Source organism: Octopus sinensis, linkage group LG24 (assembly GCF_006345805.1).
Source record: "Octopus sinensis linkage group LG24, ASM634580v1, whole genome shotgun sequence".
NCBI classification, from domain to species: domain Eukaryota; kingdom Metazoa; phylum Mollusca; class Cephalopoda; order Octopoda; family Octopodidae; genus Octopus; species Octopus sinensis.
This window is the reverse complement of record NC_043020.1, coordinates 3,287,724-3,314,235: the sequence shown is the minus strand read 5'-3', so window position 1 is coordinate 3,314,235 and position 26,512 is coordinate 3,287,724. Positions and strand designations below refer to the sequence as shown.

The window sequence follows — 26,512 nt, the reverse complement described above, 5'->3', positions numbered from 1 at the left end:
ATTGGTATTTAAAAGATACAGAGGAGATGTTTGAATACCTAGAAAGTCTTTTGAATGGATAAGATTGAAATAAAAGGATGTTATTACTTAACCATCAAATACGAAATATAGTGGGTATTTGTCAGCAAGGAAAAAAAGGAAAGAAGAGGTGTAAATATGATATGGGGAACTATAAATATGAAAAAACATGAAAGACTTGCTTAATTTAGAGAGTATAAAGAAAAAGGCAAACTTTACAAAATGTAGAAGAAAATTTAGGAAGCATCAAAGATTTTGAAACATGGCTGAGACAGAGATTTGTTCAAGGGAAATAATTCAAAGGGAGAGAGGAAGAAGATTTGTATGTGATATTGAAATGGTGGGGGGAGATATTGGGAATGAAAGGAGGAGGAGGAGGCAGGATTTGATTTTTGGGTGGGAGTAAAAGAGGGAAATACATACCCATATACATCATGGACTCTCTCTCTCTCTCTCTCTCTCTCATATATATATATATATATATATATACACACACACACACACACTCTTATAGACTCACTTTTGCCTCTGTCTGTTGGATCTTGTTTTCTTGCTCTGCCATCACCATTTCTCGTTCGGCTGTTATTGTGACACTCTCTCGCAGAGCTTCCTCCAGTTCTTCCACACGATCATCCATGTGTTTTATGGCATTCTAAAAGACAGAAAATTAATTGCAATTAAAATCACAACATCTAAATTACTCCTGACTCTTTGTATTTACTCCTCATACATTCAACACTTGCAAGTCTTGTATCCGTTGGTAACGGTCCTTTTTTTCTTTTTTTCTTTTCACTTGTTTCGGTCAGACTAATCGTCCTCAGGACTTATTGTTTTAAAGCCTGGTACTTATCTTATTGGTGTCTTTTGCTGAACTGCTAAGTTATGGGGACATAAACACACCAACACTTGTTATCAAGTGGTGGTGAAGGGATACACGCAGACACAAAGACACACATATATGATAGGCCTCCTCAAGTTTCCATCTACCAAATCCACTCACAAGGCTTTGGTCAGACCAAGGCTATAGTAGAAAACACTTGCCCAAGGTACCACACAGTGGGACTGAACACACACCCATGTGGTTGGGAAGTAAGTTTCGTACCACACAGCTACACCTGCACCTTGTATGTTTTTGTTTTTTTTCCCTCCAATGGCTTAGACAGAGGGGAAAGAGCAATGGTTAATTGCTTTTTGCAGGGCACCTGAAACTGAGGTTGAGGAAACAGAAAGGAAGACACCACAATACACAGGTAAATTGCAGTACAAAGTTATACATCAAAACAGCCAGTTACTTAGTGACCGTGTATTTAGTCTGGATAATTACAATACAGATTCCTAGGTGCAGGCATGGCTGCGTGGTAAGAAGTCTGCTTCCCAACCACATGGTTCTGAGCTCAGACCCACAATGTGGCACCTTGGGTAAGTACCTTCTGCTATAGCCTTGCGGGTTGATTTGGTAGAGGAAAACTAAAAGAAGCATAGTGTGTGTGTGTGTATGAGATTCTCTCTCGTTGCCTTGACATCATGTGATAGCCGAGTGTCACCATCAAGAAGGTGGTGTCCTTCGTTTCCAATCTTGTTAAAAATATATCTGGTCATTGGAAAAATATTGGAAACAAGTCAGGGCTGATAAAAAGAAGGGCATCCAACTGTAGAATATCTGCTTCAACAAATTCCATCCAGTCCATAGAAATGTGAATGTTGAAACAATGATTCTGCTGAAGGTTCACAAGGACCAGGTGGTGGGGTTTGACTGGATAATGGATTAAGTCTGTTACCCCAAAACGTTTATAGAAGGTTTCTTCTGCTCAAGTTTATTCACAAAACTTGGGTTGACCCAAGGCCCTTGTAGAAGATACTTGCCCAAAATGTCACATAATATGGGATTGAACCTAGAATCAAAGGACTGCAGATGAACATGACCACACAGCAATGTATGTAATGTGATGGTAGTAGCAGCAATATTACAGCTCTAGCAAGGAGAAAGACCAAGGAAGACATATTAAAAGTGGGTGGATTCACATTTTGTTAACCTTGGAGTCTGATAAGAAGGCAGACACAGAAAGTAAAGAGCGACTGATACAAAACAGTAGAAATGTATAATTAATACCAAAAGGGAAAGATAGATACATATATACTAATATATGTTTGTTATGTAGGTATTCCTTAAATTCATGTGTTTGATGACCCTACAGATCCCTACAAGATCTAAATTAGCAAACCACAGAATATACTTCAAACAACCAATGTAATATACAAATTTCAATACAGAACAATAGAAATTGTAAACTTCATGGCTAAAACAGTTTCATCAGACACATCAGACATGTTAAACACACCATTCGAGCATGATCGTTACCGTGTCGCCTTACTAGCATTTGTGCTGGTGGCATGTGAAATATTCGAGCGAGGTCGTCGCCAGTGCTGCTGGACTGGCTCCTGTGCAGGTGGCACATAAAAAGCACCATTTGGGTGTGGCCATTGCCAGTACCATCATACTGGCCCTCGTGCCAGTGGCATGTAAAAGCACCCACTACACTCTCAGAGTGGTTGGCATTAGGAAGGGCATCCAGCTGTAAAAACTCTGCCAGATCAGAATGGAGTTTGGTTCGCCAGACCTCAGTCAAATCGTCCAACCCATGCCAGCATGGAAAGCAGACGTTAAATGATGATGATGACATCCGTATATCACCTTCTCATCTGCTCACCATGCATTCCATACAAAGAGCCACCACAATTCACTGTAATGAAGCTCAAGAAATTAAATCAGATTGAAAAAATATTTGTTGACAGCATTACAAATATTATAAAATTGAAAAGAATAACTATGGAAGCTTTACTAAAAACAAAGCACAAACCCCAAAAAATAAAAAAATCAATGCAGATACATCCTATAAAATAACAGATGAAATCTACCAGTACTACCATGGTCTGCAACTTAGTGCAAAAGGCATGAACAACATGGGATTAGTATCATCATTTCATTCTGATAATGAGACCAGGAAGGTCTTGAAACATTGTGCCTTTATTATGATAGGCTTGAAAGAGTTGTCCCCTATTTATGCCCCTGCATAAATGTTTAACAGCCAAGTAGATATGAGACATTTCAGTACCTTCAGTTGGGATGCATCTCCATCCATTAGTACTTCTCGTTTTCTAGCCTCTTCCAGCATCTGTGCATTCTTCTTCTTCTCTGTTTGCTGATTCCGTTTCAATGTTCCCATCTTCTGTTTATATTCTTTGATTTGGCTGTGAAACAATAAGCAAATAATAAAGACAAAATATAAACAACCCCCACAACAATCCCACAAAGAATTTTCTCTAGTGTTCTACTGATTCTACCAATCTCATCTAAATATGCTATGTCTGAAAAAAAAAATGGTTTGGTCACAACTAGAATGTCTTTGATTGAGGTCAGAGCTGACTTGAAGGTAAATGACGATAACAACAATTTACTTTCTTCTACAGCTGCCATGGCTTAAACAAGACTTAACAAAACAGATTAGAAAGCAAACTGAATGAATTGATCTGACCAGGATGGAAGCTGGCAGAAGACATTAGCCCACCGGGTGAAATGCTTAGTGGTAGTTTGCCTGTCTTTATGTTCTGAGCTCAAATTCCACCAAGGTTGGCTTTGCCTTTCATCCTTTCGAGGTCGATAAATTAAGTACCAGTTGCATACTGGGGTTGATCTAATCGACCCCCCCCACCCACACCCACCAAATTTCAGGCCTTGTGCCTAGAGTAGAAAAGATATGACCAGGATGCCACCTAGTGTAGCACACTGAAACATGTGGTGAGAGAGGAGGTTAACGGTGTGTGACACAGGTTCAGACAAGCCTCAAGCATAACTATAAGTCTAATAAAAGTACTGGGCTTGATTCATTTGACTAAAAATTCTTCAAGGCGGTGCCCCAACATGGCCGCACCCTAACAACTGAAACAAGTAAAAGGTTAACCCTTTTGATACCAACCCGACCAAAACCGCCTCTGGCTCTGTAGTACAAATGTCTTTCATAAGTATTGAATTAAAATCTTCCACCAAACCTTAGTCACAACTTATGTTCCCAACACTAGTTTAATGATAACAAAGTTCCTTTACTAAATTCTTTGTTATATTTAAAATTAACTGAATGAAACACAGAGCATCTCAAAATAAATACGGTAACGAAAGGGTTAAAAGATAAAAGGCACAAATTAGTAATTCTCATACCAACAGTAAATTAAGAAGTAGCAAATCATTCCCACCCCTGAAATGGTAAACCAAGCAATAGAAGTCACACTTACTCTTGTAGTTCTTTCATTTGGACGTCCCTCTGGGCCTTTTCCTCATTAGCTTCCTCTAATGCTATTTCCATCTCTTTCAGTTTTGACTCTGCTTCTGCGGTTGTTTCATGGTAACTATCAACACCATTAAGGTCTTTACTATTTAGAGAGCTGGAAGCACTGTGGCGATGGCTGAGTTCTTCTTTCACCTATCGGAAAAAACCAAAGTATTAGGATTCCAATCAACTGTTAGACAAACATATTATTCCAAATATATAAAAACAGTTGCCACTGGCAGCCATGGAGAAACGAACTCCATACCTCTCAGATACAGGCTGAGCACTCTGTACCATTAAGTTAAGAAGCCCCTGGGAAATGCAAGCACAAGACCACTCTGTCTGGCACGGCTGCCCCAACAGAGGTGTCACCCCCCAATGAACAGAATAGGATCACATGAGCACAGAGTAAATGTGAGGCAGGATCCATCATCTTCTCCTGTGTGATGTCTTTGGTCATCATTGACAACAATGGACAAACAACAACATGATTATTATTATTATTATTATTATTCTAAAGGCAGCAAGCTGGCAGAATTGTTAGCATGTCAAGCAAAAGGCTTAGTGGATTTCATTTGTCTTTACATTCTGAGTTCAAATTCAGCTGAGGTTGACTTTGATTTTCATCCTTTTGGGGTCAATAAAATAAGTATCAGTTGAACACTGGGGTCGATGTAATTGACTTACATCTGCCCCCAGAATTGCTGGCCTTGTGCCAAAATTTGAAACTATTATTATTATTCTAGATAAATCATTAATGCTAGAATTATTATTAATATTATTATAAAGCATCCATGTATCAGCTCTAGAGTGAAACCCCTATATCTGCCTTTCTATCCCTTAAATCTTTCAACTGGCACAAATCCACATATCCTCAATACTACTCCCCACTCCCAGATGAGGGGTTATTGTCTTGCAAGGCAAAAGTGGCGAGCTGGCAGAATCGTTAGCATGCCGGGCGAAATGCGTAGCCGTATTTCGTCTGCCATTACGTTCTGAGTTCAAATTCCGCCAATGTCGACTTTGCCTTTTATCCTTTCAGGGTCGATAAATTAAGTACCAGTTACGCACTGGGGTCGATATAATCGACTTAATCCATTTGTCTGTCCTTGTTTGTCCCTTCTGTGTTTAGCCACTTGTGGGTAGTAAAGAAATAGGTACTTAGTGACCCCATCAGTGCTGGTGCATATAAAAAGCAATGTGATGACACCATGTAAAAAACACTGATGCTGGTGCTGTATAAAAAGCACCCAGTACACTCTGTAAAGTGGTTGGCATTAAGAAGCGCATCCAGCTGTAGAGACTGTGCTGAAGCAGACACTGATTCTGGTCAAATCATCCAATCTATGCCAGCTTGGAAAATAGATGTTCAATAAGGATGACAATGATGATGAAAAAATGGCAAACTGGCAGAATTATTAGAATGCATGGCAAAATGCTGAGTCAATTTTGTCTTTCATCTTTTAGTGGTTGATAAAATAAACAGCAGTTGAACGATGGAGTCAATGTAATCGACTTTTCCCCTCTCACAAAATTACGAGCCTTGTGCCAAAATTTGAAACTATTATTATTATTATTATTATTAGTAGTAGTAGTAGTAGTAGTAGTATTGAGTTAAAGTGTATGGGAACCTGTTGGGATATCCCTGGAAAAAAAAAGTTGGATTTTACAATGGCTGAAAAGTTTCTTTTTTGTTTTATTTTGTAAACACGGGACTTCTGTAACCTTTAAATGCCATTGTCTGGGACTGAGGAAGAGTCTGTCTTTTAGACAAAATTGTTGTTTACTTGTTGTTGAAGATGGTCTCTTCTCTTGGGGAAGCAGTGAAATGGCACTAACCACAAGCTTGCAACAGAGTTTATGACCACCACCCCCAAAGGATTTCATTAAAAACTTTGAAAATAATAACTCAGAGTTTGAAAAATAATGCAGACAGAAAAGAAAAAAAAATAAGGAATATGAGAACATCTCGACTCAGCAGACATTCTTAACAAATGGAAAGAAAAAAAGAAGTAAAAGGAAACAAGAACAAAACAAAACAATATTTCCAAATAATGTGATGCAGCAGTTTTGCTAAAATTGCTAATCAGAAGGGTTTACACAATATAAGCTGGCTTTGGGGGAAAGAAATGAGAGACAGATATGCTACAAGAAATAGTGCCTTCTTGCGAAAGAACATATCCAAGAATGGGATAGACTCCTTCTCCTTCTTCATTATCATCACCATCAGTAGTAGTAATTAACACCTGTTTTTCGTGCCGGCATGGGTTAGATGGTTTGACGGTGGTGAGCTGGCAGAAACGTTAGCACGCCGGGTGAAATGCTTAGTGGTCTCCCGTTACGTTCTGAGTTCAAATTCCGCCGAGATTAACTTTGCCTTTCATCCTTTCGGGGTCGATAAATTAAGTACCAGTTATGCACTGGGGTCGATATAATCAACTTAATCCGTTTGTCTCCTCTGAGTTTAGCCCCTTGTGGGTAGTAAAGAAATGGGTTTGACTGGAACTGGTAAACTGGAGAGCTGCTTCAAGCTTCAGTCTGTTTTGACTTGGTTCCTACATTTGGGTGTCCTTCCTAAAGCAACCCACTCCACAGAGTGTGCTGGCTGCCTCTGTGCAGTGAAAAATGGGCAGAGGGCGTCCATAGGATCACAGAAGACCAGCTTGACGTCTGGTTGCTTCTTTAATTCCTGCACTTACAACGGTGTCGTTTACTGCCCCTGAGGGAGTTATCAGGAGTGACATGTCTATGCAGACCCACACCTGATCACATATTGTTCTGTGTTCGTCTTAACATTCAACACCTGCCTACACAACACTGTACAGGTAACAACAAGCCAGAGTGGTCTATGAACAATACCCGTCAAAATATTTGTCACTGTTGCCATCAGAAATATAAGGGACCGGTGACTGATCTATTGAAAAACTCTAAGCAACGATGCTATTGTTTATCAACTGTAACGTGTGTGTGTGTGTGTGTGTGTGTGTGGTGTGTGTGTGTGTGTGTGCGTGCGTGCGTGCGTGTGTGTGTGTGAGTAAAACACCACAAGATTTAAGTATATTTCATTCCTTTTTTTCCCCATAAAATCACGTACTCGACATAGCAATGAAGAAAGATTAGTTTTGGTGAGATAATAAACTGTGTACAATACATATGTATGAAAGAGGGTGAGAGAGAGAGAGAAAGAGAGAGAGAGAGAGAGAGAAATCAAGAGAGCAAGAAAGAGGGAGAAAGACAGAGAGAACAGAGAAAGAAAGACAGCGAGTAAGAAATAAAATGAAAGAGAAAGAAATAGAGAGAGAGAGATAGAGAGAGACACAGACAGACAAACAGAGAAAAATCTCATAATATGAGATAAAATTAAACAAAAAGAGGGAAAAATATTTGTAAAAAAAAAGAGAGGAAGAAATGATTTATGTAGAAGAAATGATTACCTTTTCAAGTTCTTTGGTAAGTTTTTCAATCTCTCTGTCTTTGGAAGCATCAGACATCTCCATCTTCAGCTGATTAACCATAGACTCAGACATGATTTTCTGTGAACGAAGTTCAGAAGCTTCTTCTCTCAACTCACACATCTGAGTCTGTGAATGGATAAACAGAGATGAAGATAATTAAAGCAGGTGGGTAAGATGGGGAAGAAAGAATAGGAAGCAGAACAACAACGAAAAAAAGATAGACAGGTAGACAAACAGAGCGATCAGACACACACATAGATTGGTAAATCGACAGATACGTAGATAGAGAGATAGGTAAATAGCTAGCTGGGCAGATAGATAGATAGGCAGACAGGTAGATAGAGTATATAATTAGGTAGGTAGATAAAGGTAGGTCAGTAGGCGATAAATGCATAGGTAGACACACAATTAAGTGAATAAATAGATAGGTAAGGAAACATGTAGCTAGCTAAACAGATAGACAGACAGGTGTGCAAATAGATAGGGAGATAGATAAGACACACACACACACACACAGGCAGATAAAACAGACAGTTTACCAAATTCATTCATAACAGAACAAAGAACATTGACATACAAATTTGGTGATTGTTGTTGTTGATGATGATGATGGTGATTATGAGGCTGGATTTAATACCTATTTCTTTACTACCCACAAGGGGCAAAACACAGAGGGGACAAACAAGGACAGACAAAGGGATTAACTCGATTACATCAACCCCAGTGCGAGACTGGTACTTTATTTATTGACCCACAAAGGATGAAAGGCAAAGTCGACCTTGGCGGAATTTGAACTCAGAACGTAACGGCAGACAAAATACCTATTTCTTTACTACCCACAAGGGGCTAAACACAGAGAGGACAAACAAGGACAGACAAAGGGATTAAGTCTATTACATTGACCCCCAGTGTGTAACTGGTACTTATTTAATCGATCCCGGAAGGATGAAAGGCAAAGTCGACCTCGGCGGAATGTGAACTCAGAACGTAGCAGCAGATGAAATACCGCAAAGCATTTCGCCCGGTGTGCTAACGATTCTGCCAGCTCACCTCCATGGATTTAATACCCTGATAAACGATGACATGCCAACAACTAACAATGAAAATCTTTTGGAGGATACTAGTTGCTGATGATGATGATGATTTGATTGATGCTGTTGACACTATTGTTGATGCTGATGCTGTTACTGAAGACATGATATGAGAAGAGGTTGTTATTGATGTCGCTGATACCATTGACACTTTTGGGGGGTGGAATTCTGGTTTAAGCATTCCATGGAACCCCTCAGAACTTCTTCATTTTTTGGAATTTTTCAGAAAGTGTTTGCAAATTTGTGTTTTATTTATAGGAATTCACACAATTATGCAAAAAAACAAGCAAACAAACAAAAAAACAGACAGCGATGCTACATTGCAGCAAAACATGGGCTGTGACTGTAGAAGACATGTGAAAGCTTGAAAGAAATGAAACCAGTATGTTCCACTGGACGTGCAGTATCAGTGCGTACATACAAGAAAGTGTAAATGTTTTGAGAGAAAAACTGGGCATAAGAGGCATCTGTCAGTTTCCTTTGTCAAAACACTGGGTTATGGCAACGAAAACAATGCAACATTAGTTGTCAAGCAATGGTGGGGTGAATGACAGACAAATACACACACGCGATGGGCTTCTATCTACAAATTCATTCACAAAGTGTTGGTCAGACCAGGGCTATAGTAGAAAACTCTTGCCCAAGGTGCCATGCAGTGGGACTGAACCTGATGTCTCAGTTTACAAAGCAAGCTTCTGAACCACACAGTCATACCTGCATTGCCAGCCAGACAGATAGATAGAGAGAGAGATAGCTCTGCACATGGAGAAATTAAGAAAATGCCTGAGAAACCATCTCTTTTAGAAACAGGGGAAGAAAATGCAAGAGGGTGAGAAAGATGTGTTTGTGCATATGTGTGAAAAGGAGAGAGAGATAGAGAGAGTGTGGCAGACAGAGAATAAGAGAAAGAGAGAGAGAGGTGGACCCCCCCCCCAGCTACACTAGAGATGTGATATGAGGAAAATGTATGTGTAAGATGTATGATATACGAATGGGATAGAAGTATGTAAGCATGTATAACTGTGTGTGTGTGTGCCCACATGTATATGTATACATGTTAACTGCAGAAATCGCTGAAGGACGAAGAAATTTGGTTTGCATTCATGAGGCCCTGGGTTCACTTCCAATGCATGGAATCTTGAGCAGGTTTTCTAGCCTGGCCTTTGACCTTAAGTGAAGTCTGGTAAGCAAGGCACAGGTATGGAAGCCCATGGAATGGCCTGTAGCTGTACTTTAATTTGAAGGAAGAATCTATGTCACCCAGTGTGTCACTAGGTGACATAGATTTGAAGTACACACATGCATATGTGGAATATTCAACCATTTATGCTATCATAACAGTAGGTAGGTAGTTACATTGATTAAACCAGAGGAATAGTCATTCAATGAAATCACCACGAAATTCATTCATCCATTCATGTATGCGTGTGTGCGAGAGAGAGAGAGAGAGAGAGAGAGAAGTTGAGTGAGTAGGTGTGTGTGTGTGTGTTATGTATGGAGTGTAAATGATTAGGAGCGTGAAATGTTAATTGTGTGTGAAGGTACATTTGGTGTGTAGGGGTGAATGTGCATGTATGTCACATGCAATTGGAGTAGAATTAAAGACCTGTGGTATGCACTAGTATATGCTATGCGTACAAAAAACTGCAGGGAGGTAGGTGTAGAGATGTGTATATTATATATATAGACATACACACACACACACACACAACACTTTTCTATTGGTAGATATATATACATTTACAGATGCATACATACATTTCTACAAACAAATAGGTTTAATAGACTGTTCCCCTTCATCAACCACCCAACACTAACCCAACCTGAAATCAATGAATGAATCAATCAATCAATCAGAAAGCTCTTTAATGAACACAACACATTAGAACAACAATAACAACAATATGTCAACAACAATGACAATACCACTGACTGCAGCAACGACGATAACAACATCAACATCAATATTGACAACAACACTACCACCACCGCCACCACCACCACCATTACCACCGAAAGCAACACCAACACCACTGGCAACAATAACAGCAGCAACATCAACAACCCCAACCATTGACTGACCCAGTTCTTTTGAAGAGACGACAGGAAATAAGTGTAAAATTATCTTTGAGAATGTCTGTTGTGATTTTTTATTGCTGAACTGAATGAACACCACCACCACCACCACTGCCACCACCAACCTCATCATCATCTCTAGCATCTTTACCGTAACCATCACCACCATCACTATCAACGTGACAACTTTCGACATGTCTCTCGCTATTAAAACTGCCATCAAAACTACCACTACAATACCACCACTACAACTGCTATCAAAACTACCTCTGTCACCATCGATACCACTTACTTACAACTCTACCATACCACTATGACTACCTCTGCAACATCTCTGGTGGTGGCAGTAACCACCAGTATGGACACCAACTCAAAATAAAGCATAAAAATAACTGAAAATGGCTGAGTATTCCACATACATGAGTACCCCATAACAGCTAGAATCAGCACAACAAGGCCGTATCTGTGACTTACAGTACAATCCATTTATGAGCTTCTATACAGTTTCCATCTACCCAATTTCATTCAAAAAGTATGAACCTACCCGAGGTTATAAAAAAAATGAGACCTGCAAAAAATGTAACACAGTGGGATTGAACCCAGGACTTAATGGCTGTGAAGCAAACTTCTTAACCAGTTGGTCATGGTGAGGCTAACAAGAACTAATATTATCTTATGTGTTTATCTCCATTTTATAAGACAGTAGCATCTGATACAAAAGAGATTTAGCTGTAATTTCTAGCTCATCAAATGGCTCTCGTTTGCCGATGAAATTTTGGGGCCCAGCTGCTTTTGTTAAAGTTGTAGTTCTTGCAGAATATAAAAAGAAGGGGACTCCAAAGATTAGGTCCTAAGAGCAAGAACTGGTAGAAGGAGCAAGAAATTATTGAGAATGCCACTTATTTCTTTATTGCCCACAAGGGGTTAAATACAGAGGGGACAAACCAGGACAGACAAAGGGATTAAGTCGATTACATTGACCCCAGTGAACAACTGGTACTTAATTTATCGATCCTGAAAGGATGAAAGGCAAAGTCGACCTTGGTGGAATTTGAACTCAGAACGTAACGGCAGATGAAATACCACTAAGCATTTCGCCCGGCGTGCTAACGATTCTGCCAGCTCGCCACCTTACAGAGTATTATTGAGAATGCTACTGCTTACCTGTTTATCGTTAATTTCAGTGTTCAGGTGATCAGTCTGCTTCTTATAATCCTCGTTTTGTTCCCTGAGAAGATTGATTTCATCTGCAAATTCTTTCTCTACGTGATCTCGCTGCTCTCGTAACCTGGAATAAAAAACACATCATAATCATAATAATAATTCTTTCTACTATAAGCACACAGTTTTGTGGGGAGGGGGACGGTCAATTACACTGACCCCCAATGCTCAACTGACACTTATTTTATTGATCCCAAAAAGATGAAAGGCAAAGTTGACCTTGGTAAAATTTGAACTCAGAATGTAAAGAACTGGAAGAAATGCCACTAAACAGTTTGATTGGCATGTCATGTGATATGGCTGGATGCCAACAGCTCCATAAAGAAGTGCTGATCTCAAAAAGTGGATGGCACTCATGAAAAAGTGAAACCCAAGAAAACATGGGATGAGGTACTGAAGGATGATCCCAGGACACAACCTTTCAGACAAGATGATAAAGGACCAAGGTACCTGGCACCTTGCTGTAATCAGGAAGATCCATCCTCCACAGCAGGACTGGTGAAGAGGATAGGCCTGCAAGAGTTCTGCATTGGTGCCATGTAAAGAGCACTCATGTCGGTGCCACATTAAAAGTACCTAGCACACACTGTAAGGTGGTTGGCATTAGGAAGGGCATCCAACTGTAGAAATAAAGCCAAATCAAGCTAGAACCTGGTGCAGCTATCCAGTTCTGATCAAACTGTCCAACCCAAGCATGGAAAAACAGATGTTAAAGGATGGTGATGTTAACGATTATGCCAGCTAACGACCTTACAATCATAACAATGTAAAAAGGGCACCTGTGCCAGTGACACGTAAAAGACACCCAGTACACGCTGTAAAGTGGTTGGCATTAGAAAGGACATCGAGCCATATGAACCAAACCAAAATAGATGACCGGCACCTGGTGCAGCTCTCCAGCTGACCAACTCTGGTCAAACCGTTTAACCCAGGCCAGCATGGAAAATAGATGTTAAATGATGATGATCATCATCAGCATCAAAATCATTGCTTTAATATCAATTTCCTAACATAGGTTCAAAAGGTCAGGGATAGGGTCGTAGTGGTTTTCAAACTGACCAACACCAGCTTTTCTTCTCCCAGAACTCATTAGTGATATTTTTTTGCATTTGCCCTTATTAGTGAGAAGACAATAGGTCTAGCCTCAATATAATAATTTTTCTTTCACCATGGGGTCAGACAATTTAAAATAAAATCTTTAAGATTATTATACATAGCATGGCTGTGTGGTTAAGAAGTTTGCTTCCCAACCACATGATTTCAGGTTCAGTCCCCCTGTGTGGCCCTTAGGGAAAGTGTCTTCTATTGTAGCCCTGGGTTAACTAATGTCTTGTGAGTGGTATGGAAACTGTATGGAGGTCCATCATGTGTGTGTAGTTTTGTATTTATTGCTACCACCTTGCTACAGCATGGCAGCCAGTGTTGGTTTGTTTACATTCATGTACACACACACACAAAATACAGTCATATGTGGTAGAAGAAATTTTTCTGTTGCACCTAGTGTTTGGTTAACTGGATGTGGGCCACAGGTTTGTACAACTGAAGCTGTCATGGGGATCACACACACACACACACACACTGCAATCTCCACAACCACCACAACAACAAATAACAACCATGCTACTACCATTATCAATACTAATATCTAACTTCCATACAAATAACCAAGACAGGTGATTGACATTGACAGAGAAAAGAAAGAACAATTCTGCTGCTGCACTGCAGAATGTACCTGTTAATGAGCCGATCTTTCTCAGCCAGTGAATCTTCTAGAGAGCTTAAGGCTTTGTCCTCAGAATCAGAAGCAGCAGATGCCAAACGGGCTTGACTAGTTTTCAACTGAAGTTCCTTGGCTTGAAGTTCATCCTCAAGGGTTTGTATCTGAAAATATTAAAGACAATAATAATAAGAACAACAACAACAACTAGTAAGACCTGTGAATATTTCACAGAATCTCTTCTCAATATACATAAACGGCAAAATGTCTGTCTGTGTGTGTGTATCCTTTATACAAATCCACAATTTTTCAGTTAGAGGGCTCGCACTTTCTATGGTCATTCAAAACCGTCCAAAGGTGGTTGTGCACATCTTTACATTTCCCCAGTCACCCTGCAAAGCCATTAAAAAATAGAAGTGACTTTTTTGTGAATTTTCTATCCAAAACCCAATCAAAATGCCCGAAACTTGATACGCCAATTGAATGCCAGCTAGCTGTATGTGATTGGTTGGAGATTTGGACAGTACTCGCGTGTATGTGCGCACGCACGCAGCTGTATATACATGCACTAGCACTATGACCCGGCTATGGCTCTCCTGTCCAGTACAAATGAAACCACAGTATCAGAGCATCTGTTTGAGTACCAGAGGTCAATAACGTTATGTTATCTGAATGATAACAGCCAAACATCTCTAGACATGTTTTCCCAAAAGCATCCCAACTTTAACCTTTTAGTATTTAAACCATCCAAAGAAGGACCAAATAGTCTTCATGTTTTATGTTCAAACCAGCCAAATCCAGCCTCTCACACCTACCCAACAATGTCCTTCTAAAAATAAACAATTACATTGTCGAAATCTCAAAGTTACAAGATAATGCATGATTAATTCCAAACAATGTGAATAAATAATCCTAACATTTGACAGAATAACCTGAGTGTTAAAGGGTTAAGGTGCATGGCTTGGATTTGATGACTGCCATCCATGCAGTCTTTATGTTTGATTGGGTGACAGTGTTAGTGGAACTGCCATTTGTAACAGGGGAAAAAAAACCCCAACAAAAAGCCCTAAAAGATGGTCGTAGCAGGATTGGCTTTCGACCATAGTTTAAGCTCATTTAGTACTGATCTGAAGTTAATCAACGACAACAACAACAACAACAGCAACAGCAACATTTGAAGGGTTAAACAGGAGATAAAAATCAACAGGAAAATAATCCCTCTCAAATTACTGTTTCTTCCCTCCATCAAACTGTTTATGACAGATTCAGTGTAGAATTGAGCAGATGCTGCATCCGTTACCAAACCATCGAGTTTGGAGTCAGGATAATTTTGAAAACAACAAACAACAACAACAACAACAACAGCAAAAGGGAAGCGAAAGTGTTCCACATAATTTGTGAGTGGAATGGAATGCAACTCACTTTCCTCTGCAAGACGTTGACTTTCCGTTCCTTAATATCAAGACTGTCTCTTAAATCTATAGCGTCGGCCTCAGATTTCTTCCTCTCTCTCTGAGCAGAATGGACCTGTTTACTTTTTTTATCAATCGCTAAATCTTTATCTTTAATTCGACTTCGAAGCTCATCGATCTGGAATAAAGAGAAATTGAGAGAAATTTTATATATATGAAAAGAAAAAAAAAAAAAAAGAAAAGGAAAAATATAAAAAAAAAAGAAATTGACAGAGTGAAAAACAGGAGAGAGAGAGAGAGAGAGAGAGAGAGAGAGTGAGAGAAGGAAAGAAAGAGAAAAAGGGTGAAAGAAGAGAGTGAGAGAAAGAAAGAATGTGAAAAATAGAAAGAGAAAAAGAACGCGTGAGAAAAATAAAAAAAATCTGTTAAGTTGAAGTAGAACACATGGAACAGGAAAATAGAATAAATAAAAAAAATATATATATAAAAGAGGAAAACAAATACTTTAAATTATCTATTCATTCATGTCTCCTAATCTATCTTCTTCATCCCCCACCATCTTACCCCCCCCCCCATCACATCCTCCATCACCATAAATGTGAAGTAGTCTATTATAATGGCTGACAAACCAAGCAATCAAAATGGAAAACACAACACAAGATGATGGCTATGAAGTCATAAGTCTCAACGATATTCTAAACGCAGCTCGTCAGAAGGAATTAGTTCAATAACGAACGTTTCTCACCAATCCACTGAGGTGTGTGCAAGAACGTGTGGGAGGCTCTCTGTGAGATTGCTCAACCTACAAGACATAGCAGCTAAGTCAATTCACTTCAAATAATACCTTGCCGTGTTTCACTAGGCACAAGGATGGCTGTGTGGTTAACGAGATCAGTTCACAACCGCATGGTTTCAAGTTCAGTCCCACTGTGTGGCACCTTCGGTAATTACCATCCTTTATAACTGCAAACTAGTAAAGTCTTGGAAATGATATAAGCTGTGCAGAAGCCCGTTGTATATGAGTATGTATGGTGTGTGTGTAAGTGTGTAAATACACACACATATGCAGGCAATGGCAAGTGACTGAGCCATTTTGGTGATTTGCAGCGCTTGAGAAAACATGCCAAACTAAGTGAAGTTGTAGTCATGGCCAGTTCCAGTGATATGTGAGAGGCACCGGTGCCACTGTCATGTGTGAGGCACCCATGCTGGTATCACATGTAAGGCACTCTTGCAGGTAACACATAAAAGGCACCTGCGCTGGGGATATGTAAAAGGCACCCATACTGGTGAATTGTCAGTGACACGTAAAAGCACGTGTGCTGGTCACATGTGAAAGCCACCCAGTACAACTCTGTGGAGTGGTTAGCATCAGGAAGAGCATCCAGCCATGGAAACCAAGCTAAGACAGACTGGAGCCTGATGCAGCTCTTTGGCTTACCTGTCCCAGTCAAACTGTCTAACTAATGCCAGCATGGAAAACAGACACTAAATGATGATGATATATATATTTATAAATATATATCCTAAGAATTTAGAAATTTCAAGAGATGTGAAATAAATTTTTTTTTCTGGAATGGTGGAACTCAAAGATAAAAACGAAAATAATAGCGTGTAAATATTGGGTGAAGAAAATGCTTGCATATAAGAAGTCGAAGCCCTCCCTCCGGCAGCCTTTGACTTTTCTATCCAATATTTACATGCCGTTACACACAGTGCACTTTCACAAAATGTCTGCCCACCAAATCTTACTCATAAAGCATTGACTAACACAAGGCATTCATTTGCCCAAGTGTCATACAAATATGATTATCCCACCCCAATTATTTTTTAGAAGCAGGTATAGATGAGTGGCAGCTACACCATCTTCTTAACCTCAAAGCCAGGATGACAAAAGGTGAGATGGTCATGGCTGGAATAACTGATCATAAGTCAGCTCAGTCAGAAAGAAAAAAAAATCACAAAAACAATGTTCAATAAGTTTAGTTTCCTTTTCTTTTTGTTATTTTATTCATTTATATTTTATCAGTTTCATCAAAATTGTTCAATAAGCAACTGCTACATCTACATTCCCGCTTCAGACAGGCTTCCACATAATTTTACTGCCTCACAGTGTGATTGAACCGACAACTACAAGATTGCAAAGCAACCTTCTTAATCCGAACTATATTAACTACAATATTTTTTAGGATAAATCAATTTACAATTCAATTCTAATAAACCTGCAATGTTCAAATTGATAATGAAAAACTTCAACGAGGAATAATGTTGTAACTTGTAAGTGCCAAAATTTGAAACTGTGAACTCATTGCTTCAAAATAAGACTTACCTCTGACGTGATGTGACTGATCTGATGATCTCTGGCCATAATCTGCTCCTTGAGTACCAATGTGTAATCTTGTTGCTCTGAATACTGCTTCTCTGAAGTGTCCAGCTGTAAGCGCAGTCCACAGAGCTCAGTTTCCTTGCAGCCTAGGGTTTCATGCAAGCGATCAACCTATCAGAGAGAAAGAGAGGAAGAAAATTAGCAATCATCATCATCATCATCATCACCATCATTTAATGTCTGTTGTCCATGCTGGCATGGGTTGGATGGTTTGACCAGGGCTGGTAAGCTGGAAGGCTGCACTAGACCCCAGTGTGATTTGGCATGGTTTTCTATGGCTGGATGCCCTTCTTAGTGCCAACCACTCTGAGAGTGTAATGGGTGCTTTTACATACCTTATTCTTTGCTAGTGATGGATGTTATGACAAGAAATGGGGGTGAAATAACTGAATCATATTCTGAGGAAGGATGACAAGGGATGAAAGGAGTGAAAGAAACAAATGTGGAAGGAGGTAAAGAAACAGGCAAATTGAGAAAGATGTGGCAAAAAATGTTGGAGGCAAGGAAATAAAAACAGCCCTATAAGGGTTACTTGTATTTATAGCATAAGTTTGCTGCAACTAAACTAATAGGGGGCAACCCAACAACACCCATCCAACCATCAAGAAGGAAATTTGCTGACACCCAACGGTATACCAGTTAATGTTATCTACACAAAATCTAAAGTGTGTACTTGGACGGTCATCACTAAATCCAGTATTGATGTGTTATATTCCCAAGATGATGATTCTGTATTGCAAAAGTTGGCAATTCCACTTCCAATCTCAGAAGTTAATTCTTATCATTTGCAAATCAGCTGACTCATTAAATCATCAAAAGGAACGTTTCTTCTTCGTTTTTTTGGTTTCTTTTTAAATATTTCTCTTCCATTCCATTCTCAAAGACATCAAAATAACTGCTTATCTTATTCATGAATTTTTAATCACAATAAGATGAATATCAAAAATGTATTTAACATCAACTGGAATAATTTACTGCAACTTCGGATTTTCTGTTAGGAAAACGTAGCACTTTCAGTAAAAGTTCTGCCAACGCTGAGTAGAGCAATAGATTTGATTTTTAATGGTTTTTACTCTTTTGGCACCATATTTCTTTTGAAATACACTACTTTTGTTTCAATTAATTTTGAAAATAATAAAAAAAATTATTAAAATAATTTTCACAGCATTATGTTTGGAACATAAATTAACATGAAATTTAGATGGATGGTTTTAATCACTTTAAAAGTTTGTATCATAGAACCAAAGGCAGTTTCAGACAGGTTGGTATCTAAAGGGTTAACCAGAGAAGGAAGGCTTTCTGAGACTGGAGGGAGAAGGAGAGGAAGTTGCCCTCTCAAACTGGAGATGTAGCCCAAGTGCTCTTAACAGAGTGAACTCTGCTAAAGGTACCCAAAGCCATGCTCAAATTTAGTTCACAAGTATGTGTGCTCAATACAAACTTACAGTGAAAGCAGGTAAGATCTGATTGTGTGAGTGTATGTGTACATACATATATATATATATATATATTGTTATACATCTACCCCCATTTCTATTCCATTGAGTTCAGCTGAGATAGAATAAATTTGAAGTCAATCAATCTATTTATATAAGTGCACAAGTATGTTTTGTTCTGAGATTTAAGAAAGTCCTTTTCAAAATTCAAAGCAGCCACCTACAGAGTGACAAGGCCCTTTTGGTTTGGTCAGACAGTTTCAAGTTTCCATGAATATCTGAATGACTTAGTGTGTGTGTGCCTATATGTAGGTATGTGTATACATATATATATCTCCACTCATATAATGTTCCATAAAAACACCCAATACACTCTATTGGTGGTTGGCATTAGGAAAGGCATCCAGTCATAGAAACCATGCCAAACAGGGGTGGAACATGGTGCAGCCCCTTGCCAGTCCCTACTGATCCATCCAACCCATGCCAGCAGAGAACATGGACATTGAATGTTGTTGATGAAACCTCAAAGTTGTCTCCTTTACCTATCCTGAGCAGAATTAATCATTAAGCTAACATTTGTCTCTCCTGACTACCTGGACAAGTCATAGGATAGATGCCAGCCTAATATGGGCTGCTTCCTCCAAGAGGTAAAACTGGATTTGCATAGGGCCAACATATCTCCATAGATAAGGCAAAGTTACAGAAGTATCAATGACATTTCAAAACCAACAAAATTAGGAAGAAGAAACAGCTTAGAGTTGAGACCAGCAGAGGAAGGTCATTGATGGTCGAGACCCCTGATGAAGTAAAGGACTTAGGTAAGTAAAATTATATATATATATAGTGTCAAAATATATTAAAATTAAATATATTAACACTGATTTTAATTTCATGCTGTTTGAGATGAATTCCCTACAACACAACAACAACAACATAAAGGTGGAAGAAAGTAAAATATGATGAACTGACCTGTGTTTTTAAAGTACGAATGTCTGGATTATTTTTCATTTCCTTGCTGCCCAACAAATTGCTATGTTTCATTGATTTGTCTCCAATTGAAATGTCTTCTTGTAAGGTCAACAGTTTGTCTTCAAGAAGTTGAATATCCTTTTCCAAGGCAGAAATACGAGAATCCTGGCAACATAATAAAATATAAAGAATTCAAATACCTGTTGAGTATTTAAACATTTATTGTTTTAATGACTTAAAGAGAGGAAGAAAGACAATGGCCATGGCTCTTTTAAGCTTTTGAGAATGGTACAATGAAAAGAGGAAGATCGAAGAACTGGTCTGCATGATTACAACAAAGTGGATTCTGCTAAAGCAGTGGTTCCCAATTGGGGCCCAAACATATAAGATTGGGGGGGGGGGGCACACAAGCAAAATGGTAACTTGGGGACCCATAGTAGTATAGTAAGAGTCCATGAAAAAGAGTTAATTTAGATGTATTTATTGCAAGAAACGGCTAAATTACTTTCTCTAAATTTTTTTAGATAGTTCAACAAGTTAATGTGTGAAAAACAAAATCTGAAATTTGAAAGAATTATCTATAAAACTAGTTTTAAAATATCGAATAGCTACGGGAGTCCATGGATAAAATTTGGTTGGGAACCACAGAACTAAACGCACCAAAGGTCCTCATTTGGGTTAACCCAGGGAACAACACAAGTCTACTACTCAAGAATAGGAAGTGTCTGAGTGTGTGTGTTGCTTGTGGATTCAGGTGTAAAATGGTGCACTAAGTTGGATCTCCACATGCTGAAAGGAATGTAGCCATTCATCGACCCTTTAGCATTTAAACCAACAAAACTAGGTTCAATTATTCTATATGTTTCACATTCAAACTGGTCATATCCAACCCCTCACACCTAACCAACACTACCATTATATAAATAAACAATCACATCATCAAAACCTCAAAGCCATAAGATAATGCATGGTCGATTCAAAACAATTTGAATAAAAAAACCATTACAATTGGTAGAGCAATCTGAATGCTAAAGGGTTAAACAGAGGTTGATATAAAGTGACTAAAAACCCCCTGAAGTTGATAGCCTAGAATGGCTGCAGTCCAATGATTGAAACTGCTCAGAAAATTCCTTTTGAAGCCTAAGCTTCTCACATATCTTGATTTCCTTTGGAAACGGAACCCACTTAATGGAATCAACAAGTTTTAAACACTTAAACTAAAAGAAGAAAAACAATCTTTTTTAAATCAGGCAAAATGTTATACAATATCCTATTTATTGTAATTTTGTATCCATTATTTCAGATATTCTAACGTGAATCCGAGAAACTGAGAAATACCTCCAGGTTATCTTTCCAGTTGAAACCGGAATAAAGTAAAAGATAACTGTGTTGTACTAATCTCTTATTTCCAGATGGAAACGGTACATATATATATACTTATCTCTCACACTCTCTCAGATTTACTGTCTATCACTCTCTCTCTCTCTCTCTTGTAGGATTTCAATAAGAGAAAAAAAAACATTTAACATGTCATATAGTTTAGCTCCAGCCCCCCACCCCACCCCACCACCACAGTAATAACAAAACCAACACCAACCAGGCTAATGTTTCTACTTTCACTTTGTATAAAGATGAAGAGAGATTAAACCAAAACATATGTAAATACTGGAATAAATTGCTACTCTGAGGTAACAACATCAATTCTGAGGCATTGACGCCACTGGTTTCTAATATTGCCACATCACCACACATTTTTGGGGGTAGTTGAGGAGGAATATACCCGGACAAAACTAGGGTTAATTGTATTTGTTGGGATGAGAGGCGAAGAACTTGTTGGCATTTGGATTCAGAAAGAGCCAGAATTAAATAGCTTAGTGATTCTACCAACTCACCAGATGACAACATTGGCAAACTCTCCAAGCACTTCACGGTACAATACTAAACCTCTATACCACACTATACTCCATTAAAGTACTCTTCAACACTATGCCTGAAAAAGGCAGGATTGTTATGGTTGGGTTGTCAATGATCATAGATTTACTCAATGAAACTGACTCGGGGGGGTGTGTGCTAAACAACAACTGTTAAAATATTTTGTGGATTGGAGAAGAATAAGCAATTTATTGCACAAAAATGATCACAACAAAAACTCACTTGGACCCCAGTTGAGAACCCTTGATATAGGGTTTTTGCCTTTAATCTGTGAGAGAAAGGGAGGGAGGGGGAGAGAGGGAGAAGTGTTGTACCTCTGGTTATTATGTTGACAGGGATGATGATGATGATAATGGTAGTGATAATGGTGGTAGCAGTGGAGGTGGAGGTGATGTTAACTATGATAATGGTGGCATTATGAAGACGATGGTAGAAGTGGTGTTGATGAAGATGGGGGTGGTAGTGGTGTTGACGACAATAGTAGTGTTGATGATGATTCATTTGAAGAAAAACATTAAAAAATCATCTCCCCAACAATATAAAAAAACAAAACTTACTTTGGCTTCGAGCATAGCTTGCATTGTATGTGCATTTGCAGGCAACGACTGCATTTGGAATTGTGCATTCTTGAGTTGATTAGAAAGGATCCCATTTTCCTGAAATGACAGAGAAACTTTCGATAAATATACAGATCCTGGGGTTTTTTTTCTTTTTAGGTACAAAGTCATAATTTTTTGTAGGGAGAAGAATGGAACGAAACTCTGTTACCATCTGTTAGTTTATAAAGTTAGGAGAGAGAGAGAGAGAGAGAGAGAGTGATGCCTCTTTGGTCTTAGGCTTATTTTGATCAGGTCTTAATCTGAAATTGCAGAACAATTTTGTCAACTTCAGGGGTTGATAAAATTAAATACCAGTCGAGAATTGGGAATGGTTTAATCAAACAACAACAACAAATAATAATAATAATAATAATAAGAGCCCTCAGAGAATGTCCACCTCCATCAAGGCAACACCAATGTCTTCTCAACGATTAGCCAGAAATGATTTTTTAAAATGGGAATATCTGAAATAAATTTGACTACTCTCACAAATGAGAATACTAAAAATGAACACGACTGCTCTCAGAAACTAAGTAAAAAAATCCCCAAAGCAGTCTAGAATCCTAGTCCGGTATCGGATTGATCTCAGAATCTAATCAGTTCGTGCCAGTCAAAAGGCCAAACATCCCTCAAAGTTTCATCTGAATCCATCCAGTGGTTCTTGAGATATCTTGTCCACGGACATACAAACAAAAACTGCTGAAAACAATACCTCTGCCTTCACTAAGGTGGAGGTAATAATAATAATAATGATAATAATAAATGCCTTGATGCAGTCCCAGGCACTGGCTTTCATGGCTTCTGATCTTAATTGATCGGAAGTGTTATCATGTAAATTGTTTTGTCTAAAAGATGGGCCACAGCAAATATTCTGCCCAGTACCCCAGAATTGCTTGTCAGTTACTTGACATTAACTAGTTGAGCAAGTCCCTTGGTGACATTTCTGATCATGAAGAGAAGTAGTAGGGGAGCATCATAACTACGTGTTGAGAGGAATTCTTTCAAGTTTGAAGAATTCAGCTCTAAAAACACGTGTGTTTCAATCAACATCCTTAAAGACTGCTTATTCCAGGAACTTTTGTGTGTGTGTGTGTTTGTGTGTGTATATATTTCTTCAGATATTCTTAGATAGAGCCACTGTATGTATGTATATATATATATAAATAAATACACACACACTCACAGTGTGCATGTGTGTTAACTGTCTCCTTGTCATAGCATCCGGGCAGAAATAAATCTACCGCAACAAGTTCTCTGTGACCCAGGGTCTGTCAGAGCACCTCACACACAACCCACCAATCATCCTAATGTACCAAAAGCAATGCCTTCTACCAGCCTACAGCATCATAGTTTGCATAGATCCAATCAGACCAATTTTACCACCATCACCTACTTCCATAAAAGTAAAAAATGGTAGCATTTGTACTCGAAACCTTCAAGTATGAAACTAAATGGCCAAGGCTATTTGGGGTGGCAGGGTCTTGTTATTGCAAACATATTCTTGTTAAATTAGAACAAAACCCGTACAGTTAGAGGGGCAACGCTTCCATGTACATGACCGATAAAGACAAATTTAGGTGAGTGGTATTTCGTCTGCCGTTACGTTCTGAGTTCAATTTCCGCCGATCTCGACTTTGCCTTTCATCCTTTCGGGGTCGATTAAATAAGTACCAGTTAATCGACTTAATCCGTGTGTCTGTTCTTGTTTGTTCTCTTTGTGTTTAGCCCCTTGTGGGTAGTAAAGAAATAGGGTGTTGTAAGTCACTAACACCTGTCACTAATATACAAATATCTTTTTTCTTTTATCATTTACTTGTTTCAGTCATTAGACTGTGGCCTTGCTGGGGCACCAAAATGAAGAGTTTTTGATAAAATGCATTAACCTCAGTACCTTTATTTTTTTTTTAAAGTCTGGTACTTATTCTATCTGTCTCTTTTGCCAAACTGCTAAGTTACAGGGGACAAAAACACCAGTTGTCAACCTGTGGTGAGGGACACACAGACACACACACACAAACACACACATGTATATCATGAGCTTCTTTCAGTCTCTGTCTACCACATCCATTCACAAGGCTTTGGTTGGCCTGAGGTTATAGTGAAACACATTTACCCAAGGTACCATGCAGTGGGATGGAACTGAGAACCCTGTGGTTAGGAAGCAAACGTCTTACCATGCAGCCATGCCTAGATATTAACTTTGATCTCAGAAAGACAAATACAAGTGTTGTAAGTCACTAACTCCAGTCACTAATACACCAATAATGCTGGTTGTTTGAAAAAGAAAAAAATAGAGAAATCTATAAGAGATTTCTTTGTTGGTCACTCAGTTTGATCAATTGTATGAAGATGTGTGTAGCTTGTAGTGAGTTGTCATAGCTGCACAGCACAGCTGATTGGACATAGCCTGGATACTATAAGAGCTGGTGGGGAACCGGCTGGCAACTGGCCAACAACTGCCAATACATGGAGAATTGCTTTTCTTTTAGTCACAGAAGAAAGAAAAGAATAAAAGTCTATTCGGATGGAATTTACACATTTAACATTTCATTGTGTGTGTGCAAGTAATATATAATGCATGCATACAGACATACATGTACACATGTGTGTGTGTGTGGGTGGGTGTATGTGTGTAATCACATGCTTTTTACAATTCTTTCCCTGGTTTAATTTATAGAATTGTGGTTAAGCTAAGGCTCTGCTTTCTGCTATATAGATGATTGCATCAACTCTCAGCACCAATTTTATTGCTTGTGGAAGGGCAAAAGACAAAAGCTGTGTGTGTTTGTATTTTCTCTTTCGTGATGCCCATTGGCTGTTTGAACTGAGAACATAATAGTATGGAGTGGCATGGGATTGGCAGCATAAATGGCACCAGGCAATGATTCCATGGACTGTGTGTCACCAACACTTACTTCCAAAATAAAGCCCGGCATGAAATGTCTTCGAGACATCCCTGTCCCAGACACTGGTACCAATTAGACCTGGCACCTACAAGATGCTGCCATTTGGGGGTCTGTGCTCACGACTCGATCCTTTCCAAGTGCTGACTGCAATCTAGATCACTCTTTGGTTTACTGCAAGATAAGACTGCAGCCAAAGAATATGCACAAAACGAAACAGCTCAGCAAGCAGTGCACTGTCACCATGACAACAACAGCTAAACGATGAGGCAGAGTTCACCAGATTACTGGAGGAATGCCCTCACTGTACACTCACGAGGCAGAGATGCAGACTAAATGCTACCTCACCCGGACAATCTTGGAAGTATTAAAAACAGCAAGATGGCCTTGGCCCAGGAAACAACTACAGGTTGTGCATCTGACTCTTGGCTACAGCTTTGCAAAGAAGGCCATCAACTGAACCATGAGTAAGACAACACCACCAAAACCCATAACAGACAAGACATAGGCAAGCAGATCATTCATTCTCATGGAGGTCTCTGTAGTCCACAGCAGGTGCTGCTTTGCCAACAATATTGCAGCTAGACTTTCCAAGTACGAACCCAGGGTGTCACAAGACTAGCAGATACCTAAACGGTACATTATATTATTTCATATATTATATTATATACACTTTTTAAATGAGCCAAAATGAATATGAAATAATGTTCATCATTCATTGTGAACAGCTTCTGACAAATCACAAAGGAATTTTTCGTTTATGCGTAGGAAGAAGGAATTGAAAAGGGGAAGTAATGAGGGTGGGAGGTGTGTGTGAAAGAGTGGTGGGAGTTAGGGGTAGAGAGAGATGAAAAATGAAAAAGTGAAAGAATGAAGAGAAAGAGGGAGAGTCGGAGAAAAAGTGAGAGTGAGTGAGTGAGAGTACAATGTATAGAGGGACAATCAATGGCTTTATTATCCTCAATCCTCATTCAG

General features: G+C 39.0%; 1 protein-coding gene across 6 annotated transcripts in view; it reads right to left on the bottom strand.

The window, feature by feature from the left end:
- LOC115223776 (ELKS/Rab6-interacting/CAST family member 1) overlaps window positions 1-26,512 on the bottom strand; it is a 205,753-nt gene that overhangs the window by 49,567 nt on the left and 129,674 nt on the right. For all 6 annotated transcript variants that reach the window (XM_036513003.1, XM_029794444.2, XM_036513004.1 and 3 more), the window contains exons 3-12: window positions 22,593-22,691; window positions 20,104-20,268; window positions 17,642-17,809; window positions 15,323-15,490; window positions 13,916-14,064; window positions 12,127-12,250; window positions 7,775-7,921; window positions 4,306-4,493; window positions 3,132-3,267; window positions 539-670 (exon numbers count right to left, since the gene is read on the bottom strand). In XM_036513003.1, the coding sequence (XP_036368896.1) occupies window positions 539-670; window positions 3,132-3,267; window positions 4,306-4,493; window positions 7,775-7,921; window positions 12,127-12,250; window positions 13,916-14,064; window positions 15,323-15,490; window positions 17,642-17,809; window positions 20,104-20,268; window positions 22,593-22,691 (1,476 nt within the window). The remainder of the gene's footprint in view (window positions 1-538; window positions 671-3,131; window positions 3,268-4,305; window positions 4,494-7,774; window positions 7,922-12,126; window positions 12,251-13,915; window positions 14,065-15,322; window positions 15,491-17,641; window positions 17,810-20,103; window positions 20,269-22,592; window positions 22,692-26,512) is intronic.